Raw genomic sequence first — 22406 nt, 5'->3', positions numbered from 1 at the left:
CTTTTTGTACGCTTGTATTTCTATCAGCAAAATGCACATACTGCATTGTTGCACCGTCCTAAATGAAACCCAAATGTACAGTGATGATACCCCAAATACAGCGGGATAAACTTCAACTGATGCCCAGTTACCTAATGCAGTGCACCATCTTTCAGTATGGAGACTGACAATAATCAGTGAGCTAAAAAAAGTGCACTATGGATACAGGACACAAATGCAACAGGGCAGCAAGGCTCAAGGTTTGTAATTACACAGTGATGGCATGACCACCACTATTGTTTCAATGTGAAAACGATTAAAATGGGACAGATAGAGGATATTGAGAAAATATGCCGGGGTGGTCCTCCTCGGGTTTTTACTGCTGAAATTCAACACATCCAATTTAATTTAGTGACATTTTCCAATAAGCCACAGAAATGTCTGAGAAAAGCCACTGCTAAGTGGTAGGCTTAGAGAAACTAGACCACCCCAGTGACTCAAATTAAAGAAAACAGCACATGGTTTTTTTTAAAAAAATAATAACTCGTGAGCGATGGGAATTCCCCTGTTTAATGTAGGACATATTGTACTTCACTAGCTTATCCTGTGCTGCTGCAACCTGATAAAAATGCACTAGAGCTTGTGAAAGGCATAGTTAGCTCAATTCAAGGACCTGACATAAATCATACACACCTTAATGTTAAAGACTAAGAAGTTCATGTCATTTTGTTGCTATAGGGGTTTTTGCATAACTACATTCTGAAAGCTGTCCAAGCTTCTCTCAGACCAATCGTAAAAGGTGAGCGGGAGCCACTGGACACACGAGAGAAAACAAATCATTTTAAGTGGAGATCCATTCAAACTTAGGGCATAAGCATATATCTTTTTACTAACATGACCCTATAAATAAACCCAGAGACAGTTTGTCTATAGAAGAAAAATAATGCACCACAACCTAAGACTAAAAGCAAAACAATGTCAGAAATATGACATTCCTTACACCCCCTCAGTTTAGCATGAATTCATGTTTATATCCAGAGAGGGTTCAAATAAACTAGAAACCTTCTAGCAGAAGGGATTCCATTTGGGCTCCACTAGTTCTTTGGAAGGTTTTTTTTTTTTTTCCGTTTTTTTTGTTTTTGTTTTTTTTACAATATTCAATAAGAATAGTCCTCCAAACATACGCTCCGTGTCTTTACATGAGTCAGTGAAACTTTAATCTTTATTCTTCCTCTTCATCTTAGAAAAAACAAAGTATTTAAAAGTAGGCCACAACATGGAACCCAGCAGATGTAAAACCACCTCAACAGTAACATTAGCCTGTAAATTCAGACCTCGACAATAGGCCACTTCCAAAGTATCAGGGAGCACAATATTCCAAACACAGTATATGACTTATAGAAGAAAAGACAAAATCCTAACATTCAGCCATACAAAATAATCCAACACACGACGACTTCTCTATCATACACGCTGTGGGTTAGAGAGAAGAGGCGGTCTGTGTGCAGATAGAGATCATTTTTACAGTCCTTGTTTTTTTTTTCTTTAATTATTCATTTTTGCAAAGCTGAAGCAGTTATTATTTCGTGGATGGTCCTCGAAGCTCAACCACAGCCCCCCTGTGATGAGGTCTTCGGTCATGTTCGGTTCGGCCACCACCATGGGCCTGAGTCTGAATGGCTCAGACTGGAGAAGAGGAGTCGGGGGGACGTAAGGCGAGTATTTTTATTGTGTATAATAGTGATTTTATTTCCCCTGCCTAATCCAGAGGCAGGTTAGCTCGGGGATTTTTTTTTTTCCTCTTGGTGCAACTGGGGAAGTTCAACCGATATACAGGGAGGGAGAGGCAACATCAGCTGGAGAAGTTTTTAAAATTGTACACGCCCATGTAAATCCCAACCCTCAAAAAAAAAAAAAAAAAAAAAAAAAAGGTACCCAAACTCTATCTGACAGATTCCTTGTATCCCAGAAGCTCAAGCTGTCGCTCCAATTTGGGATGAAAGATTCAGGTAAGGAAGATGGTAGCAGAAATATCTGAGGAAGAAGTGAAGGAACGCCTGTATCCAAAAAAAAACAAAAAAAAACTAGGCTGATTCTCCCCTGCACCATCCTGGCCAGAGGCAGGGTCCATAGAAAGGATTAGAATGATAATGAGAATGGCTGTTATTGATATTAAGAGGGGTAATAGTTATGATGTCAGTAGGGAGTAAGATTGCATTATTTCCATGTGTTGGCTGCTTGGGAGATAGAACGGGAGGGAATCATGTCCAGCAGGTACTCTCGCTGACGCTCGACAGCAGAGGTGGTCTTATGGGCAGACAAGCTGGGGTTCACATAGGCCATAGTCACACCTGCAGGCAGGAGACAAACACAGAACAAAGTGGTGAGTGTGCTGGAGTGAAAGATTTCACACTCACAGTAATTATGCAGGAAGAAGACAAAGAAAGAAGATGGCGATGAATGAAGATTTCTACATATTTCGCCACCTAAGCCCATCTCGTGTTTATCTACCTGTATTGCCACCGCTCTGCTTCCTCCAAGCGGCCACGTTCCCCTGGTTACTGCCGCTGCTGCCGCCGCCGACCTTTGCCCCCTGCTGCAGCGGGCGCGCCGCAGCGTGCTTGCTTGGCCTGCCGCCCAGTGCCGCTGCGCTCTGCAGCTGAGAGGAGGTGAACGAGTGAGCCATGCCACGAGAGCTCACCGCAGACTGGAGGCTGTGCGACAGCTGATTCTGTACGGAGAGAGGCGAGTGTTGGTCAGTTGGTTGTCGCGCGCAGTGTTGGGATCGTCACAAACACAATGAAACACCCATGCTCACCTGCTTAATGGTGGAGTGGTGGCCAGCCACAGATCTGTGCTGCATGGCAGCCCTGACCTGCTTGTACTGCTGGGACACCAGCATCTCAGTCTTGGACATCGAGAGGGAGGAGGAGGACGAGGTGGTTTTGGAGACAGAGGAGGAAGAGGAGGAGGAGGCCGCCTGCTGGAGGATACGCTGCTCAATCTCCTGCTCCTGTTGGAGTGCCTTAACAAATGCTGCCTTCAGCCGATTGGTGTGCTCGGCCTTCAGGGCCTTCTTCTGATTGGACGACATGCATTGGTCACAGAGGATGGTCCCAGCCTTCTCCTTTCTCCAGCGGGAGGTAAAGTCTGTCTTACACTGGGCGCAGGTGTATGGCTCTTTGGGAATGGAGCTAGCCATGGCAGCCGACGGGCCCAGGTTACCTATAAGAAAAGCAGAGCTTCTTTAGTCTAGATGGAAACATGTATATTATATTATTTTAAAATACTTGAGCACAAAGATCTACCCACCCCTGCCGTGCATCTCCAGAAGTTTTTGCACCACCTCCTCCAGCCCCAACAAGTAGATGAACTCATTATTGGCTGCTGAAGGCAGGAAGTTGAACTCTGGAGCAGGAGGTTTAGGTGGAGGGATCTCCAGCAGCGTCTTCTCCAGCTGCTTACGCAGTGCGAGCTTGGCAGCTGCCTGCCGGCTGGCTGGGGAGTCATTGATGCTGGAGTTGGGTGACGCTGAAGAGCCCTTGAGGCTGGTTGGAGAGGCCTTGACACGAACACAGAACAGAAACCACTTTCAGCAACTACACACAAGGATGACCGCGTGTACGTGAGAGCTATCCGTTTCTCATTGCTTCCTTTGGGAAGCTTTCTCCAGACGAGTGGAGCAGCAGTTTGCTTGCGGATTGTGTCCTCACCTGAGGGATGTTGACCATGACATTACTGTTGGCCACGTTAGCCACCCGAATGAGTCCCTGCTGAATGATCCTCTGGCCCTGGACCTGGACATTGGGCACAGAAGCCCTGGGAGCCAGCAAGAGCGGAGGGGGCCCTGAACCGCTGTGCTGCTGCTGTTGCTGACGTAGACTGGCTATCTGCTGAGGAGTCATTGCAATAGGCTGTAGCGAACGCCATCAGAGATGCATGAAGAGAAAGACAAAATAAGAAATCAGCAAAGATCGGTGTGATGATAATTATCATCTGAATTATGTCATAGGCCACCGGACACTAACCTGTGCCCCTCTGACCAGGGGTGGCATCACAATCTGAGAGTTGTGTTTGGACGGGACGTGTTGCCCACCCCGCACCAAGGGAGGAGGGATCACCGTGCCTGAGCTTCGCCCTGTCACCTGTAAACACAGCGATGCGAATAATGCAATGAATGGCACGACATCACAGCACGACGAGAACATAGCACAGGCTCTAAGAAAGCGTAGTATCTACCTGGAGGGCTCCTTTGCTTGAAGTAACGCTGCCTCTCACCAGAGGAGGAGGAGTGGCTACAGAGCCAGTCGACTAGAAAGTAAAAGGGTGTAATAAAGTGTTAGTCCACGGAGTTGTTCACACATGAAGGCGAGAATAAATGTTCTTTATTAATGATAATCATCATCATCATCATCTGTGTGGTTTTACCTTCTGCGCGGTGCTCTCCTTCTGAATCTGGCTTGGTTTTACCTTCTGCGCGGTGCTCTCCTTCTGAATCTGGCTCTGCCGTAGTTTCTTGAGCAGCACCAGCTTGGCCTCTTGGAGTCTCAGTTCCTCCTTCAGCTGCTTGATAATGCGCTCCCTCTCCTCAGGAGAACTCTTCTACACGCACCATATCGGAATAAAAATGAGACTTAGTAGACGTGCGAGGTACGATTCCATCCAAAAAAAAGATGAGAATTAGGTCATCTGAGACGGTGTTTGTTTGCAAAAGCTTACCATAAGTTTATCTGTGTCAGTCTTCGTGAGGCAGTGGCCATTCATAAGAGGACTGGATGGCTCGTTGTCTGATAAAACGATCACATCATCCGGCGACGGTGGCTGCCGCTCTTTCTTAATGTCACTGAGGGGAGCAACAACAAAAAGAAAAAAGAACAACAACAATATTGAGAATCTGTTTCATCGTTCAGTACTCGGTCTGTACTACCACACAGAAACCGTCAACCGCATCTGACATGTTGTTTTGTCTTACATCCAGTAGATGGCAGTATGTAATTATGATTTCATCAAGCCGTGTTGTAGTGCAAATGTGCACTGGGACACACACACACAAGACAAGAACCAAGAGATCAATAATGGAGTAATGGCGGCAGGGGAAGATCGCAACAACACATTATCTCCGGCGAAAGGTAACATCAACGGCAACGTCCTGCCCTCACCTGTCCAACGTACACAGCACAGTCGAAATGCATGCCAAAAAAAGAGCAAATTAAAAGAATTTTTATGTTTTTTTTTAATAGGAGGAAAAGGCTTAAAGCATTACAATGTTAAGTGGCTTTTCCTGAGGACTGAGGAGAACAAAGGCGACTAGTGGCGAGCTGCATATGCATCACTCTGGAGACGCATGGAGGGAAAGAAGTAGAGGGTTGGTTGTAATTTTACAGCATGAGGTGGAAGAATAAATCTGCCTCTATCACAACGGGGGATCCTGTCAGGTCCTGAGGGCTGGTGCGTTAGAAAATAGAAGAAAATAGAAGTGAGTGAGGAGAACTGCTGGAGGCTGAGCTGAGGTGTGGACTGTGATATATGACAAGTGTGTTAGAGGCAGAGGTTTGGGTCATAATGTGGAGTTATGGCGTGCGACGCATGCAGCCAAGTTGTAGAATTGTTCAGACGCTGTCGAAGTGAGAGAGGGTTTCAGGACTTCACAGCTTTAGGCCCCAGTTTTTTTTTTTTTTAACCACCCAGACAGGGCCTCACCCCTCCCCTACCTCCGTGGCGAGGCCTATGGCCTAGCCGGATCGGCACAGCCTGGGCCTCAGCTCTCAGCTCTCCCCTCCCTCCCAGCTGCCGACACCAGAGTCACAGGCTGAGCAGAGCGGAGGTCCGCTGGAGACACTGGAGAGGGTGACAGTGAGGGGGGGAGGGGAATACATGGCCAGGAGCCAGCCCATTGTGTACACTCTCTCTCCCTCTTTTCTCACTCAGTCAATCACTCAGTCACTACTTCACACACCCTTCCCCCATCCTTACTTACTTGTTCATCTTTTATACTCCAACTCACTGACTCAGTTCTCTCTACACTTTTTTTTTCGGCATGCGTTTCTCGGTCTCCTCTCCTTCCTCTCAACAGCTGTCCAACCCCCCCCCCCTTCCAAACAGACACTGCATGCTCAGTTCAACAAGGTCAACTATGACAATAACCATATTGTTTAGACTTACATTATGAGATGAGAGTTTCAGCAGACTAAGCAATCACAAACCCACAAACATTTGACTGTCGTGCTCCTTTTGTCCAGCAGCTGAAAAAAATAAAACGCTCAGACCTTGTTAACAGATCATGCCGCCACTTCCTGAACAAAAACACTTCCCTAGACACGTTTCATCCAAATCTAGAAAGATGTCTAACGGCCTGGTATTTTCAGCATGCTGCTATTCTGAGAAGGATTACTCGCCTAAAGCTGAGCCGAAAGCCTGAACAGACCGCAGTTTCCCCCCCTCTTCAGCTCTTATTTACATCATGTACATACAATATGATAAACCATGTCAGACATAAGCAGCATTAGAGAGAGAGAGATCAAGAGCTTCATCATCTTTCGCAAAACAGAAGTCTGGTGCTCTTGACTGAGCTGGCATCTCTGACAGAATGCCACGGAGTAGCTTGTGATGGTCGGCTACTACTCCACTGAGAACGGCTTACACAAGCATCACAACACACGGCAGCTTGTGTTATGTAAGATCCACTGTCTCTGCGTGCCTCGGCCTCTCCGATCATGGCTTCACACTGACCCCCACCCCCCCACCCCACTATAGGATTGCTGAATCAGTCTTTTATTAGGCGCAGTGGGATGGGTCCGCTCAAAATGCGAGCGAGGCGACGCTGCTAACTGCCATTTTAAGCGGCGTATGGCTCTTGGTGTAAATGGAATAGCTGAGCTATAAATAGGCGACGGGTGGGCCTGGAGAAGATGTGCTCAAATATTGACATTTAAAAAAAAATTTAAAAAAATGTGCACAGCGTTCAAAAACGCTTCAGAAGAGAATGAACCGAATCAACACGGGACATGTTCGGTCCAGTTGCTGCATCATCTTCCGGGCACAGGAGACTTGGCTCTGTTGATAGCTTTTTTGCAAAGTTGACGTGCACAGATCTCTTCATCCAACAATGAGATAATCACATGCAGCGAGTAATCACACAAACACGTGCCTAGGGTTAAACAGGGGCCAAAGGTGACTCTCGTGATACACCAGAAGCAAGAGGCAAACACACCTTCTGCCTTAAGCACCGCTCCGCTCCACTTTAGCTGCCGTTACATCAGCGCATGCATTTATTGCTCTACCAAAACACGTCACATGACATCAGGCATTTTCTCTGTGTGGTCATGTGACACACCCACCACCCCTCCTGGCCCCTCCTTCTCCCAACTGCTCCTTCCAATGTGGAAACCATGGCAACGGCCAGTTGGAACCAGTTTGTGACACATAGCCTTCATTTTGTGTGAAGTGTGAGGCAGAGTTCAGGTGCTGCTGTGGGAGAAAATGGAGCCCGGGCCCTAAAGGAGCCTCAAACTTTTTCAAAATGGGGGCAGGCTTGTCAGCAACCACACAGCGACTTCCTGTATGACTCCTGTCAGACCACTTGCTGGTGCAAAGTTAAAGAGAGAAACCCGAAACTCCGATAGACGTCTCCACGCACAGCCGTGCACACTGTGCATGCAAGCGTGAAATCCAAGGCCTGCCGTGCATTTAAAAAAAAAAAAAAAAGTTTAAAAACAAACTCATATATGCAAAAATGCAAAAAAAAAGTGCCACGGCTTTCAGCTTGAGTCCTGCTTGCCATTCACATCCCGTCAACCTCATACGATGAGTCAACATCAGTCAAGCATAACCAAATAGGAATACAGCAGCGATGTATGCTTTGCATTTTATACACTCGCAGATATAAACTAGTTTGTAAAGGAGATTATGGTGCATTTTGTCCAGCTGGAAATACTCACAAAGGGTTTATTGTGGACAAAATTGGCTGACCGTGCAATCTTGAGGCCCAGCGTACAGGAATAGATGCGACTATTTAAGTTAACGTTGTTTATACTATTCCACTCGTTGTTTGACTTTGACAGTAACATGTAAACTGAACAATATGTTCTTTATGACCACAGAGCACTCCGCTTCTTTACATGAGCACCGCAAAGCAGAGCTAATATTGGTTCAAGAGTTCAAAGCACAAAAAAAAACTGCCTGTGACTGAGTCGGTTTTCCTTGTCTCACCTTTTGGATGTGCTCATGTCAACAGGCTCGTCTCCGGTCTGCACCTCCACCTTGATGGTGGCCTTCACTTCCCCGGATTTTAGGATGCTGGCCGCCACCTTCGCAGCCTGCTCGCTCTTCAGCTTGACGCCCTCGGCTCCAGAAGCCACCAAGGCCAGGGGAGCTGCGGGAGCTCCGTCAACTTTCTCCAGCTTTACCCGTTTACTGTCCAGGTCCGCCAAGGACTCGGGATTAGTTGCATGGTCCCTCTCCAGAGCCCGCTTCTGGCTGCGCGTTTGACGCACCGCCTCCTCTGACATGGCTGCTCTCACCCTAGAGAAAGAGAAGACAGAAACAGTTAAAAACTAGTGTAAATACATTTATAAAAACAGAACAAATAGACCAAATAAGACAGGTTTGGACAGGAGATATATAAAGCACACCGCTACTGTAGTAGTAAAAGTTCAAATCGAGATCAAACTGAATTTTATTTTTCACGATTCAATCATGATACTGCACATCTAAGCATCAGAATCTCTGCGTTACACGACTGTGTAGATTCCTATGAGTTTGGAGTCTCTCCAATGTGGACCTGCCTTTTTCCCAATAACACGTTACCATAACAACCACATAGTAATGCCCACCGTTACGTTGTGCTACAGCAAAGTTCGTGCGGGCAGTAAATGAGATATATTTTTGACATCAAGTGTTAGACATCCTCGTCCACGGTCAGTGAAGCCGGCCGAGGAAAACCCGGGAATCTAATTTGAGGGATAGAGGATACAAGTACAGGTCCAGTGAGGAAAGAAGAAGCCCTATACATCTTGTGTAATAAACTGTTTGTCGAGTTGCCCCGGCTGAGGTACGACCGGGACCTACAGCCTCTGCAGTAAACAATGCGGAGCGTCCATTGCAAGGAACACAGAAAGTTGTAACCGCCTCAATTTAATTTAGGGCCACCAGGACAAGATAAAAATAAAGACCCCCCCCCCTCGAAATGTGTTTGTTTCACCCTGAACCCAGACACCCGCCTTACAAAGCAAGAGTCCGGCTGTTGAGGGACGTAAGCCCCCTTAAAGAAAAAAAATCATATTGATATTACACTTTCATTTATATTAAAATAGTTTGATCTGTCTGACATTTCCAGATGTACACGAAGGGACAACCCTGATGCGTATAGGCGTCTACTGTCCTACTGCCAGTGCCCCAGATGCTGACCCAGATCTCACTCACTAAAGATTTCTGGGAAAACCTATTACACAGCAGAAAAACCGCACCAACACTGTGCAACATTGACACCAATGTAGGCCAGGCGCTCGCAGGCTCTCTTGAATAAACACCTGATAATAATCGTTAGAAACACAAAAGGATGAGCGCACGTCTACGACTGCACGCTTATAAATCCTCATATGACAACCTGACGGATGATGTGGGCCTGAGTGCACGTATTGCATAGCCACCATCTTGTATATCCTGATTCAGAAAGCTGACTCAAGGTCTTCCTGGTCCAACGTGACATCATCATCATCGCAGCGCCACATGACCCTATCCCAAGATTCCATGAGAGACAAACAGCGCTTCCCTTGAAAACCGGTTTGAACTGGTCTGCGGTTGAGAGAAGAAGGCGCAGGTTTAACCCCTGGAGAGACAGAGTGGCAAAAGAGAGGGAGTGGAGTGGAGTGGAGGGAGGGAGGACACAGACACGTCCCACACGGGGGAGGAGGAAGAAGGAGGAAGGGGGGAGGAGAAAATGATGTCGTCTTCGGACATTCCAAAAACGCGTCTACCAGACAACAGGGGAGCGGACGCATCACTGACATGACTAACATCCTTGGCAGTCAAGAGCTAACACAATGGCTGACAAACATTAAAATCTTGACCTTCTCTATGGCGTTCCATACTTGTTATAAATATATATTTCAGCATTGTCGGACACCATAGATATCTTTAAATGTTGTGTTATCTCAAAGATAAAAAAAATAAAAAGAAAGGAAAAGGTCATAGAGAAACTCAGACTGCTGCACGTCTGCTGTCTGTAAAGCAAAGTGTTTGAAAGAACTGCAAACTAAGGTGGGGGAAAAAAACGAAAAATGCTTCTCAGCAATTTCAATAAATCGTTGTGTGCGGCAAAAAAAAGGGGCTGCAGTTTGTTCTAACAATTCAACATCTGTGAATAATGCAACGACGACAACACACAGCTGAAAACATCCAGGTCCTGTGTTTGCATACGAGCTCCGTGTGCAACCTAAAATGCACCCTGCTCTGGTACACAACAAGGACAGATGTGCCCTGCTGTACCATCCCTGGACACAAAGGCTATTTATCTGCCAGAGATGACAGCTTGTGTGTGTGGGTGTGTATGTGTGTGTGCGTGCATACCCATATACCACACACACAGTGCTTTGGAAAAACCATACCTCACCCTGTAAAAGATAGAAATGGTGGCTGTGTGCGCTGCTCTGGCTGTAACGGCGTGGCGGTGAACCGTGTAAGGAACAAAATGACTGTAACCCTTGGGGGGGGGTGTCAGACCTGCACGTTACTACGGATGGCTGTGGTTGCTAGTTTCAGGTCTGCAGACACGTTTGTCCCAGAAGAGATGGATGGCATCATGAATCCAATGTCTCATGCGCTGGATGCAACGGCTGCTAAGCAACAAGTAAAAAGTAAAACTGTCCTCCGCGCATATATTGTGAGTGAGTGTTTTTCTGTAAGCAACATGGATGTGTGTACTAGTTCTTATTGTTGCATCACACTTCAGTGTCACTAAGCCCCTCAGTGAAGGAGCACCACTCAGGGGGAGCGCGTTTTCTATTCAGCGCCTTGGTTTCAATATGAGCCCTGAGGGCCTGCTGTGTGATAGGAGGTCATTCACAACCTCCGGGGGTTATGGGAGACTCACAGTATGAGCTATTGCGCACGTGAAGAACAAAAACTGTAAGAGATTCATACAGAAAGGAATCCTAAAGAGCCAAAATTACTAAAAAATAACTCATTATGACTAAAAAGGCTACTTTTATCCGTTATGGTTGAGCTTGTAAAATTTTAAAAAAGGCATGTCAGATTATCAGGTTTCAGTGTGCGTATGTGTTTAGACAGAGCATCTCAGAGGAGCAGAGCACTCTGCTTAATTTGGTTTGAAGGTGGACATCAGGAATTTGTATTCTATGGACAGACAGTCAACAGTGAAAAGATCCTGAGCAGTGCCTGTAGCATTCCTGGCAGTTTCGATGCTCCCACAGCTCCATCCATCCAGCCTGTAAAAACCAAATGAAACTGACACTACAATCTCACAAACAAGTCTGACTTGTCCATCAGCAAGTCCATCGAGAGATGTCTGGAGGGAGCCGGCACCCCCCCCAAAACCTCGCTTGCCCGGGATTCAAGAAATCAGTCCTGTCTATTAGTGCTCACAATCCTCGAACAGAACTCTACTGGTATCCATTTCCCTACTATCAAGTCTGTTAGCCATGTCACATGGCAGCACTTTGATTTACAAGAAACACGTAGCCCCCGTGCACTCTTGAGGCGGGGCTCAGATAACATTACAGGAAACTAAAAATGCTGACTGATTTAAAAAAAAAAAAAAAAAAATCAGGTCCATAAATGACCTGCTCCTAACACGCTTACACAACAAGCTATGAGAAAACTGACACTTGGGATCTCACAAACAAGTCTGACTTGTCCATCAGCAAGTCCATCTTACTGTCTCAACACGTTACATCTTACCATTTAAATTCTACTGTTGTTTCTTTTTTTGGTAACTGCACGGCATGCTTCCTGTCGTTGGAGAAGAAACTCAAACACCTCGAGTCGAGAGAGAAAAAAAAATTCTCTGATCTCTGAGCAGATATGTCACTATGACGTCACCACGGCCTTTTCTCTGCTGTTCAATCGGAGGAATGCAGGAAATGGTCTGCCAAGCTGAACAACTGACAACAAAAAGAAATAGAGGAATTGTAAGTTTGATGTAGTTTAAGGTTAAGTTTCACCGATCAAATCAGGTGCACCTGATGTATGTGTTGCCTATAAACATGTATAAATCAGCAATCATCAAATTGCTGCATAAAAGACGTAATCATACAACCAAGCACATTTCATCTTCCCTCTCACTGTTCCGACTGGTCGATCCATAACGTCTCCGTAAGGTCGGTGACACACGGAGTAAAACGTTTCTTGTTCACGTCACGATCAAACCTTTGATATACAAATGCATTAGCGGCAACAGGGATGAAAACAACAAGAGGATGAGAGAGAAAGAGAGAGAGAGAGAGAGAGAGAGAGTAGAAGAAGACAGCCAGTGATTAGTGATCTGTGTCTGGTTCTCTCAGGAGACTATGGAGGAGGAGGAGTACGTGCATGTCCTTCTCCTTTCCCTCGGAATAATAAGGCCTACGGGCAGAGCAGATCTTACATAGAGAAAATAACAGCGGATGAGGGAGTTCGGGGCTGCGAATAAGAAGATATCTCCTACGCTGCCATTCGAACGTATGAGAAGGATTGTAGCAAAGTGGTTCGATTTCATACACGGCATAAGCAGCCTTTCCTGCGATCGATACATTTAAAATCTGCATTTCTCTGTAACTGCCAACATCACTCGTGCCGTCTTTAAAAGATGCACTACGCCTGAAAGCGAATCTTGGAAATCTTGTGACCCGGTCTGACACTACAGGTTTCATTCTCAGTCCGTCTCCTATTGTGTCCAGTAGATCATAGAGGAGCAGATCAATGGGCGAAGGCTCATCCCCAGCCACCCCAGGTAGCGTGCTAGACTCTCATCTCCAGCACTGTAATGATCTCCCCACTGGGACTGGACCCAGCCAGCACAACACATTAACAGCCATTTAAAAAAAAAAAAAAAACGGAGGCTTTCCAACTGTGTCCTAAGGGTTCAATGAGAGGGGGAAACAACAATTATGCTGTCCAATAAAAGCAATACGAGTATGGATTATTATTGCCCAATAAAAGCGTCAGCAAAGGGACAACTACTTCTTCTTCTTCTTGTGTGGCTAAGGGGCAGCGGCTCTTATAATACTGAATTAAATCGCTCAGACTGCCAATAATCTTACAAGCGGATATGACCGGGAGATCATCATCTTCAACCCGGATGATTACTTACTACTTCCAACATCCTATTAATTTCTCTAGGTTATATATCTGACTTATAAAATGTATTTTTTTCAATTATAGACCCATTTCAGGTCATCAGGGAGTAAAAGTTCTTTCCCTTTGGAATATTATTTAAATAAGGAAAAAAAAAAAAAAAAGACTACCTATGCTGATCGTGCTCACCAGGCTAGGAGTGGGGGCAGGGACCCAGCTGAGGTGGTGCCATGGTTGGGGGGGAGGGAGAAGGGTGCAGAGCGCATGTGGTTAGCCGAGCCATAATCTAACTGTACCCAAGTGAAAAATACTCTTCCTTGTCTTCTCTCTCTCTCTCTCTCGCTCACTCTTCGTCCTTCCCTCTACCCCTCCCTGCCTCACACACCCCCCCTCCCTCCCTCCTCCTCCTCGGTTGTTCTGTTGCAGGCTCGGCCAGCCCAGAGTGTGTGTGTCTGTGTGTGTGTCTGTGTGTGTGTGTGTGTGTGTGTGTGTATGTGTGTGTGCCCCTACTGGTTGTGTCCCGAACGCCAAGGGTTAAGCCCCTGCCATTTTAACGCCACTGACAGATCAGACCATTAGGGTGTTACCTAACAAAATGGAAGCCTTTAACCCTGAATCTGCCAGACTGCCTCGGTGTGTGTGTGTGTGTGTTCGTGTGTGTGTGTGTGTGTGTGTGAGCGAGTGAGAGAGAGAGAGAGCGAGCCACACAGAGTGTATGTTTGTGTGCGCATGTCTCCACCTGGATTCTCCCTCAGCAACGTGACAACAGCAGCGAGTCTAGGAAGTGCAGACCAGACTTTTGTACGCGAGAACATGTGCACACATCAAAACATACGAAGCTGGGGTCACGCGGAGAAACCGATGTTAATGTACCTTTATGTCAGAAGAACACAGATAAAAGCACACATCATTCTCATCTAGACCTCAGCGGGCTCACGCAGACCTACATGTGCATGTTTTAATATTCACACCCATTGACAGGACACAACTTAGTGACAATCGAATGACACGACGAACGTCTGGATTACGAAGCTCTGAAGCGCCTTTAAACATCTCACGTCGACCTTCTCTAGTAGTGTCCTTTAGCCTCAAATCACTGGACTGAACCGCAGATGTTTACAAGCTATAATAAAAAGGAATAGCTAAATGTTTACCAAAAAAAAAAAAAAAAAAAAACAACCTAGACAGGGATAATCTTCAATTTCAGCCAAATTGCTTCCAAATGGTTACTCCATAATCCTGTAAAAACCAGAAGCCCATACCCACATAAAGACCGGAGGGCCCAGGACACACGCAGACTGCTATCAGATTACACTTCGCAGAAATGGACGGTGGCAGGAAGTGACCAGAGTAGGAGGGAATAATAAACATTTTTTAAAAAGAGCTTTAAGGGCATACCAGACACGACAACTAATATCTGAGCACATCATCGGCATGCATAGCTCAAGAAGTCTGCAATTGTATCTTTCAAGAGGTCCTTATCAGTAGAGGTTAAATCGAGGTGAGTACACTGAGAATAAAACATTATTCAAAAATCATCAAAAAAAAAAAACAATGCACACACTCCTGGTATTAATTACAGAGGTAAGGACACTGTAAATAAAGTATCATAGCACAGGCAAACAGCACGCCACATTCTTTACCACGACACCTCAAATCGGTCATGAGTGCAGAAAAACCTGCCATGCAGTAATGTTAATTACATTTCCCAGATCCAATGAATGGCTGCTTAAGTGGGATGACGTGCCATAACTTGCTAAGCTTGATTAGGTGAATGTTTAGGCAACAAGAATGCAGCTGCCGTGGCAAGTGTCCATGAGGCGAAAATGTTTGATACACAGTAAGCGAGCAAAGTTGGTTTCTGGTGATGATGGACGACACACCACGTTTCACCTGCTGAGGTTATGAAGCTACAGGCCAGCAAGTGGCATGTTTAAGCGGAGCTGAGAGTGAAGTCAGTGTGTTCAGTCGGTATTCCTGGTCATAATAATAAAAATTCAGGCCCGGGTCATCAACTGCTAATCATTTTACAAATGATCACGCCATGCCTTACTTTTCACCATCATGGCTGGCACCGAGTATGAGGTTGCACCTGTTTAAAGTATGAAGTTGGGCTACACCTATTGGAGGACGGCCACATTCATCCAAGAAATGAAAATGCTTTAAGACGCCGATTAAGATGGAATCTCTGGTGCGAGTTAATGAAAAGCCACACCCAACATGAGCATTGGGCGGGCCTGGAGAGACTTCATCAGGACTTCACCAGGATGTGTGACTTGGGACCGAGCACTATTGGTCTATTGTAGATGCATCAACGTTAATGCTTCCATTAGGTGCCAATATGAAAACATAATTTCTGGTCATCTACATGAGTCTGTCGAAAGATGACTTCACCTACGTTGGTTATATGCAGTACTGTTCATCTCATCTTCAGATTTGAAGATGGAAACATGAGTGTCATGGACAGAGTACCATTTCAAGCCAATCCATCCCTGAACCACCTCAATGCACCAGACGAATGCTGCGTTCACCCACACAGATACGAGGAAGATAAGGCAGTAAAATATCTTCCATTACAGAAATATGCAAATTTCCATAACACCTGTCGACACTTGACTATAAAGTGCTGCACGTGGGTCAGAGCATAGATAGAACTTACAACAGGCTGCAGTAAAAAATAAAAAAGATTTTAAATATGTGGCAGTATTTTAGACAGAGATCCAACACTGTGCCGCACAGTCAGGTCTGCGACTTGGAAAAAAACTCATCATAACTGTATGAATGAAATCAAAAGCGTCCCATCGTGCTTTGTTCGAGACAGACTGTTGTTACAATCTGTAAGTCGTTTGGGTTTTATTTCGCTTGCCCCCATGCTGATGCAAAAATACATTTGCCAGTGATTATCTTAACGACATAATACTCCCAAAAAAAATTACTGTCACAAACACTAGAATACTGATTCTCCAGTTCAGGGAAAGGATCGCTCTCTGAGATGCTTTCAATTGGAATTTGTTGTTGTACCAGGTATTATTATTATGATTATTATTATTATTTTTATTATTATTGGGAAACACTTTGGTCTTTTAATATCCTAACAGCAGTGATGTCAGCCCAATTTTAAAATATGCCACTATTATAATTATTCTAATGAGCTTGATATGTCTCTTTAACAGGATGATGACGATGCAATAAAATATCGACATATGAATAGATACGTTAATTATTAATCAAGTCATAAAAATGTCATTGAAAAATAACTCAAACCAATAATCGTTACATTAAAATAATAATTAATAACTGTTGGTGCAGACTGGATATCTGACATGGCCGCCACACCAGACAAGAAAGTTGTTTCTCGTTTTTCTGTTTGGTTCCAAGTACAGATTTTTAAAAAAAACGTTTTTTAGTGTGTCATGACGCCTGCATGACTAAAATACAACCACCAATATTAAATTCTGAAGTCATGATGGTGAAGTTAAAAATAAGTAACTCATTAAATTCTGAAGTCATGATGGTGAAGTTAAAAATAAGTAACTCAGGACATTCTCCTCCAGAAGGCTACATGATACCAGCCCGATAATGGACCCGTCCAACAGATATTGGGCAGCGGGAATGACAATGAGCTTCAGGAATGAAAATCAGGTAATCTGTTCCCTGTGTGTGCTGTGACGTGATAGAAGACAATCAATGCAGTGTGTGGATCACCTCACAGTACTTTTTGGCACAAAGACCATTTCAGAGCTATTTTTACCATTGTTCATCTGGAGGGAGGCTATAAATTTCACCTGATTCTTCATGTGGTCTGTTTTTACCCGACCCGGCCACAGCTGTGAGGTCACAAACATGATCTGTGCCTACTTTCTACTAGAGAAATGGGTGACTTTGCTAATAATAAGTTGGTCACCAATGGGCTCAAACTTCCAAAGCCAGTATAGTTAACCCTTCTTTTGATGACTTTTTAAGGTCAGGCGTGACAGTGCACTGATGGAATACATACAATCTGCCCAAAACGGCCATGTGGCAGAGAGTCAGGCAGGACAGTTTGTCCCCCCTCTTGGACACATGCCTTGATGCTGCATGCGTCCAAGTTGCCGGTCGGCCTGTTTGCTGAACTGAGAGTTCGAGAGTTGCCGTGTCAGCACTGGCCACACACAGGAAGCAATTGTTACGGGCCGACTGAAAGAACAACTTTAGAAATGTGGATTCCACAACCTGCAAGCGCGCAATTAGACTTTAGTCGGCTCAGATGCCATTTTAAGCGATACCGATGACGTGGGTCATCACCTGGGCGGCCCAACACTGGCCTCAACATTAAAATATAAAAGATGTAAAGCTGTTCTGGCCAGACAGAGGCAAGCAGGTGACTCTAACACCCCTGTAAATGGATATTAGGCTTTGTATTGAATGAATTTGACTTTTGCGAGAATGGGAATGCATTTTTAACCAGCCAATTGTGCGATGAGAGCGCCCACGCTACCTGCCAAAACACCTGTGGCAGCTGGCCTGGTGTTATTCGTGCCTGCTGAGTTTTGTCCAATGCTTTCTCTACCTCCTCCTGAAAACTGTGCCTCAACCTCTACCACTTTTTATTATTTATTGATAAGCCATTTATGCAATCCATACGGTCAGGCATTGGCCACACAAATAGCAGAGTGAGTATAGGAAGTAAAACTCAAAGTGTGTTTGTTTATTAAAACACAATATCCAAGTCATAACTGCATACATGTACCTGTAACTGTCTAAAACAGGTTGATAATGCTGTTAGCCCACGTGCCTAAGTCAATAGGATATCCAACAGGGTAAACAAGAAACAGCCAGTCAAACTTCGAAGGACTCCTCTCCTCCACCTCCAAGAACAATTGCCCGAGGCCTTTGGGTGGGACCCTGCAGCCAGTACAACTAGTCCTGTCTCCTGGCGTCCGATTCCAACAAACAATTTGAAATATTCAGATCTTGTAGATCTGGTAAGTTGAAACAACATCATACCTGATGACTCACAGAATTATAACTGGGCATGCCCCTTCATATCTGTCTGCTCTTCTTAAGCCTTATATCCCACCCAGTGCTCTCCACCCTGAGAAGACAGGGCTCCTGTCTGTCCCCATCTTATCACGCCCTCTCTCATTGTTGAGGTGATGAAATCAAAATTGAAAACTTTTCATCAAAATATATATTATTTACAGGTCCTGTTACCTGTAAATAAGCCAATGAGAATACTGTAAACTTTCTGAAAACTACTACTCTCACAAGCTGCCTATCACTCTTTCCTTCTCATTTTTTCCTCGACTCAGACTTCTCTGTGTCGGACCATCGGGTATCCTGGGACCCCCTGTGTCTCCCTGTGCTGTCTGTGCCCAACACCAGATGTTTTTGATCTGGATCTTTGTCCTGCCTCCCATCTTCTCTGTCTCCCCCCATGTGCATGTTGTCCTTGTCTCTCCCCTTTCCATTTCCCTCTGTGTGTACGTGTCCTTTTTATTAACTGTGTAAATGGTGTGTTTGAGCTTTGGCTCTCGTGTGTTTGTGAAGTCTGTCTTCTTTCCAGGTGTCCATAGCGGAGAGGACGTTGTGTGGCTCAGGTCTGTTGAAGTAGCTTCACGTCCTCCCGTATCCACATTCTTCATATACGTTTACAATCCATCTACAGATATAGATTTGTCATATATGAATGGGGTCTAAGGATAGAGGGTGCTGTAGAGACTGTAAGGCCTCTTAAGGTCAGTATGTAACATTGAACCGAAGTTAGCCACAGCATCCAATCACTTTCAAATATTTATGAAAATCTAGTAATTCAACAAACGCATATAACATAAAGTACTCATCTCGGTGTAGAACGCAACGCCACAACGAGAACTGCCCCTACAGAACAAGAGGCCAATCTTTACTTTCACTTTTGCATCCTACGTGATAAACAACAAGTGACTGCCATTGTCTAAACGGGCCTAAGAAACCTACCTACGTTTCCTGATGAGGACTTAATCCTAACTACAGTACACCACCATTTACCTTTTCACAATGACTCAACATTGCGACCAGACTCTTAACTGCTGTGTTAACTTGCAGCCTAACCACTGAGCCACGCAAACGCCAGATTCATAACACCAAAGCCAGATGTGAATGGATGGAAACAATAAGAGCTTTGTCATACAAGCGAAGAGTTATAACCAGTATTAGGGCATATTGTTGTTAATCATTAGAACAGGTAATACACAAAGACTAACGATGGGAATGTTAGATTTCTCTGGAGTGGGATACATCGTGATTTACTGTTGTGTGACACAGATGTTTCTCTCGTATTCATAAATTGTATTTTTTAAAAAGTAACAACACGGTGGGAGTAAATGTAGATTTAGATTAGAGTTCGGATACGAGGAGTGTAAGTCAGCACAACTGAAAAAACACTTACAGCAAGATTAAATTCTGGGAAAAAGATACCAAACTAATACACCATGATAAACTAAACGATGGCAACTTGAGTGAGGTATCTTTGAGCAATACATAGTAGGGGGGGTAGAGGAATACAGGTGTCTTTAAAAAAAAGTTCAGTCCTGATGCATCAGAATAAAAATGGGATATCAAGTCATGCCTGTCTGATTACATCACTCTCAAAGGGGGAGGGGGGTTTCATAAGAGGAACCCCTCCAGAGGCAAATCCAAGGTCCATTATAAAAATGCAAAGCGACATGTGTCCCCGTCCCCCCCACCTACCCCATCACTAGCCAAGGGTGCCAACCGTCTGCTTCCTCTAAAAAGAGGACGACCTCGGCCGAGGTACGGACTTCCAAAACTGCTGTTAAGCTCAAAAGACGGATGAATACAAAAAAAAAAACTGACTCTCGAAGTGTCCACTCAAAACAAAACCACTCATTGTTAACGGCTCGGCTGTTGATGCGGTGACCACCGAGGAAAAAAGCATCAAACGCTGATCCCCAACCCCCCTCCTCTCTGAAATAGTAATCATTATAAGACAAGATCTAAAAATCACATAAATAATAAATCTCACAATTAACATCAAAATGATGGGAGCATGAAAATGAACAGTGCAACAGCTAAGGAGCATGCCATCAGACCCTGAGAGGATATGACATCTTCATTACATGCATTAAGTGTTTGGATCTGTCACACAAACATTGATAATCTGCTATAAAACATAAAGGCTGTCTACTGTCTTATAGCACGGCGTAGATGATGGATACTAACCCGTGTCGTGGACACACACACACCCAGACGGAGGCAACCACCGTCCACCATTACGCCTCCATCAAAAAAAAGCTAATCTGACAAAGTTGTGAGGATCAGTAGCTGAAATAATCAAACCCCATCCACGACTGGGAACAACAGTCAAAGCTCACCGGTGGCAATAACACCCGGTTATGATGTTCATAAACTTTACTGAGGGGCTAACTTTTACCTCTACCCCCTCTTTTTTTTAAAAAGAAAAAAGAACAGCTACCTATTTCCAAAACTAACCCCACCACCACCATGAACAACAACAACAAGCTATCTCATGCTAACGTTAACTTGGCTCGCCAACAACAACCTGTCCATCTGTCCGAGCCCAGCGGCTAACCAACGGCGAGCTAACCGTTAGCCAATTGTGGTCACCGCGGAGATTGTTTTGAGGTGGGGGAAAGTCACCTCAAACACTGGACACACTTTTAAAAAAAGAAAAGAAGAAAAAGTGTGGATTGGGATATGTTTTAAGTCCAAATAGCGATACACGACAGACAATGAAAGCTACCTCCGTGAGCCGCCGCCGATGCTAATGTGTTAAAAGGCTAGGTGGCTAAGCTAAGTTAGCCTGCTAGCCGCTAACACTCCCTCGGACACTCGCTTCAATTTATCCACAGATAATTAAGTTAATTACGGACAAATGACAGCTTAAATCTTCTAAATCCGGCTGAATGGAAAGAACAACTTACATATCACCTGCACGATTAATCGCCCCCCCCCCCCGATATAAGTTTGTCCGGAGAGGAAGGGGGAAGTTTGTTTTAAATATTCCGTAGACTTTTTCTTTTTGTGTGTGTGTGTGTGTGTGTGTGTGTTTTAGACAGACAGCCCTCGGTAGCTCTCGGTAGCTCTCGGTAGGTGTATGCGTGTGTAGCCGAGCGACACACAAACTGTGTGTTACCTTAGCAAAAGGGAGATCAAGCTATGCTAAGGCTAGCTCAACTTAGCTTTAACTTCCCCTCCGTCGTCATTATTTTTAATTGGACATTAAATAAAAACATGTTACCGTTATGCCGGTGCGATAATAATAATAAAAAAGAAGCGTGAACTTACGAAGTCTAGGAGGAGCTTGACTTGAGTTTCCCCCCCTGCGATTTTCAGATGTTTGGTGTTAGTATTTCGCTGGCTTCGGTGTAAAAATCCCGGGGATCCCCTCTCTCTTCTGTCCGCTGCCACTCCGGTTGCCAGATAATGTAATGAGCCACCACAGGCGGCGTCATGCTGCGTTCATACACACCTCGGAAATGTTAACTGCTGCTGATACATGAAGAGGGGAGGAAGAAAAAAAACAAAAAAAGAAAGAGAAATGCTGCGTTTAGAGCCACTACTAGATCAAAGTACTGTAGTTGTAAGGAGAGTTAAAAAAACAATAACATGAACAAGCTCATGAATGGGAACCTAAACTCCTGCATTTAAATACATTAGATATACTTTATTCATCCCACCATGGAGACATTTACTTGTCACAGCACCACGGGAAAGTGTAGCATACACTACAGAATTAGAAAAAAGTAGAAAAAGGCAAAAAACAACAATAAACAGACAGAAATATCTATAAACCTACAATAAACACGGAAAACAATCAACCTTCAGTACTGAGGATAAAAGTGGCATGATATATAAAAAGAGTATTCTAATGTAAAGTGACCATAGTGTAAGAAATAAGTGACCATGATACAAATAATAACAATACTATTAAATATTATATTAAATATGAAGTAAGTGAATTGTATCACAACCTATCACTGGATTTGATTTTATTACATGCTTGTGTTACAAGTTTCTTTCCAGTTCCTGTGTTTATGTGTGCTAAGGACATTAATTAATTAATTAAAACAATGCATTGCATTACACTAAATATTTTTTTTACATTTTTTACTTTACTTTTTTATATTTCATCTTTA

General features: G+C 44.5%; 1 protein-coding gene and 1 long non-coding RNA gene across 5 annotated transcripts; one reads left to right on the top strand and one right to left on the bottom strand.

Moving 5' to 3' along the window:
• On the bottom strand, positions 1-21765 carry gatad2ab (GATA zinc finger domain containing 2Ab). 4 transcript variants are annotated; one of them, XM_027290122.1, is made up of 12 exons: positions 21556-21765; positions 11896-12098; positions 8188-8499; positions 4699-4822; positions 4450-4581; positions 4219-4290; positions 4008-4124; positions 3693-3893; positions 3292-3541; positions 2798-3204; positions 2491-2710; positions 1-2330 (listed from the first exon to the last, which is right to left on the bottom strand). In XM_027290122.1, the coding sequence occupies exons 3-12, from the start codon at positions 8484-8486 to the stop codon at positions 2197-2199; spliced, it is 1956 nt and encodes a 651-aa protein (XP_027145923.1). In that variant the 5' UTR covers positions 8487-8499; positions 11896-12098; positions 21556-21765; the 3' UTR covers positions 1-2196. The 4 variants fall into 4 exon arrangements, with proteins under 4 accessions (XP_027145923.1, XP_027145922.1, XP_027145921.1 ...); XM_027290121.1 differs by lacking the exon at positions 11896-12098 and having other exon boundaries at positions 21556-21764; XM_027290120.1 differs by lacking the exons at positions 11896-12098; positions 21556-21765 and adding an exon at positions 21192-21323.
• LOC113747970 (uncharacterized) lies at positions 4829-6918 on the top strand. Its single transcript, XR_003464035.1, has 2 exons — positions 4829-5108; positions 5220-6918. It is a non-coding gene; the product is annotated as an uncharacterized LOC113747970 (long non-coding RNA).
• Positions 21766-22406: the final 641 nt, after the last annotated feature.

This window comes from Larimichthys crocea, chromosome XVII (genome assembly GCF_000972845.2).
Source record: "Larimichthys crocea isolate SSNF chromosome XVII, L_crocea_2.0, whole genome shotgun sequence".
NCBI classification, from domain to species: domain Eukaryota; kingdom Metazoa; phylum Chordata; class Actinopteri; family Sciaenidae; genus Larimichthys; species Larimichthys crocea.
Note: the sequence above shows the minus strand (reverse complement) of the source record. Positions and strands in the feature narration are given on the sequence as shown.

Excerpts from the sequence above, each read along its gene's own strand:
- gatad2ab (XM_027290120.1), bottom strand. Across the intron at positions 4,582-4,698 it reads CTGACACAGATAAACTTATG|AAGAGTTCTCCTGAGGAGAG; the intron begins GTAAGCTTTTGC and ends TGGTGCGTGTAG. Across the intron at positions 3,894-4,007 it reads CCCTGGTCAGAGGGGCACAG|CCTATTGCAATGACTCCTCA; the intron begins GTTAGTGTCCGG and ends CGTTCGCTACAG.